Source organism: Myotis lucifugus, unplaced genomic scaffold (genome assembly GCF_000147115.1).
Source record: "Myotis lucifugus unplaced genomic scaffold, Myoluc2.0 scaffold_1290, whole genome shotgun sequence".
In the NCBI taxonomy this organism is placed as follows: Eukaryota; Metazoa; Chordata; class Mammalia; order Chiroptera; family Vespertilionidae; genus Myotis; species Myotis lucifugus.
The window spans coordinates 26,037-27,594 of NW_005872338.1; the positions used below are offsets into that span (position 1 = coordinate 26,037).

At 59.8% G+C, this 1,558-nt stretch overlaps 1 protein-coding gene across 1 annotated transcript in view; it reads left to right on the forward strand.

Annotated features, from left to right (window-relative positions):
- The window catches only part of KCNQ1 (potassium voltage-gated channel subfamily Q member 1), a 16,900-nt gene that overhangs the window by 12,058 nt on the left and 3,284 nt on the right, over positions 1–1,558 (forward strand). The window contains exon 8 of the mRNA XM_023748343.1: positions 1,021–1,131. Coding sequence (XP_023604111.1) covers positions 1,021–1,131 — 111 coding nt within the window. The remainder of the gene's footprint in view (positions 1–1,020; positions 1,132–1,558) is intronic.

The following is a 1,558-nucleotide window of genomic DNA, read 5'->3' on the forward strand; positions in this document are numbered from 1 at the left end:
CTATTAGTGTTATCGTGATATAACATTATTAGTTTTTCGTAGTACGATCATTGGGGTATAGCGAAACTCCTGAGTATCATTCGGTCCTAGATATACTTTGATGCAGTAGTGTATCTGACTGTGTTCACATAATTTTTTCTATCTCTTCTCATCTGTATTCCTTCAACATTTGTCCTATTTAGTCAATCTTCTTGCTTACGTTTTCGCCTTCTACAACTCTTATCAAGGTCTGTCTCTATATCATGTTCATCTTGTCTCGCCTGTTACTAACTCCTCAGTTTTCTTCCCTAAGTACAATATTTTCCTTTTATTTTTTTTAACTTTCTTCTATCACGCGGAACATACCTTGATCCCACAAAGGAGATCTGGGTGTTTTTAACTTTTTTCATTTTTTTTCCTCATTAATAACTGTGATAGGGGGGGGGGGGGGGGCTCAGGTGGCAGCAGGAGGCCGGCCGCAGCGGGGGGAGCCCCAGCCCCATTGTCACTCCGCAGCCTGGGACGGAGGCCCCCCAGACGGGAGGAGGACTGGGCTGCGGCTGCGGCTGCTTCTCGGGAGGAAAGGACACAGAAACATGTGGTGCTGGTGGCGTCAGGAAGTGGTGTCATCCGTCCGGCTCTCGTCGCGGGCCGGCCTCCGGGGGGCCGTGCACAGCGACGTAGGTGGCCCGGTGGCAGCCTCCTCCAGGGTGAGGCGGGCGTGGGCGCGGGCGGGAGGCCTGCATGTCCACGCGGCCTGGTTTCCATTGGCACCAGGCCCGTGCCCACCCGGTGAGCGGGCCCAGGAGCAGCGCGCAGCATGGAGATCCCGACCACCCTGTGCGCACTGGCCGGGCAGGGTCCCCACTGTGCGCAGACCACTTAGTAGGGCAGCACAGGAAGAGTCCTGCCGAGACCGCCTGGCCCTGCTCGTGGGGTGGAGGTGGTGGGTGGAGGTGGTTTAGGCGAGACAGATGCCCGTGGCTGGATTCTGGGGCCTCGACTGCTGACCACTGCCCCTTCCCCTCCCTCCCTGCACAGGTCACGGTCACCACCATTGGCTACGGGGACAAGGTGCCCCAGACGTGGGTCGGGAAGACCATCGCCTCCTGCTTCTCCGTCTTCGCCATCTCCTTCTTCGCGCTCCCAGCGGTAGGTGCTCTGCATGGGTGTCTCCGCTGCTCGCCAGCCTCCCCTGGGCTCCAGGCCAGCAGGGCCCCACTGTGTGCAGGGCCCCACTGTGAGCAGGGTCCCCACTGTGTGCAGGGCCCCACTGTGTGCAGGGTCCCCACTGTGTGCAGGGTCCCCACTGTGTGCAGGGCCCCACTGTGTGCAGGGTCCCCACTGTGTGCAGGGCCCCACTGTGTGCAGGGTCCCCACTGTGTGCAGAGCCCCACTGTGAGCAGGGTCCCCACTGTGTGCAGGGTCCCACTATGAGCAGGGTCCCCACTGTGTGCAGGGCCCCACTGTGTGCAGGGCCCCACTGTGTGCAGAGCCCCACTGTGTGCAGAGCCCCACTGTGAGCAGGGTCCCCACTGTGTGCCGGGTCCCACTATGAGCAGGGTCCCCACTGTGTGCA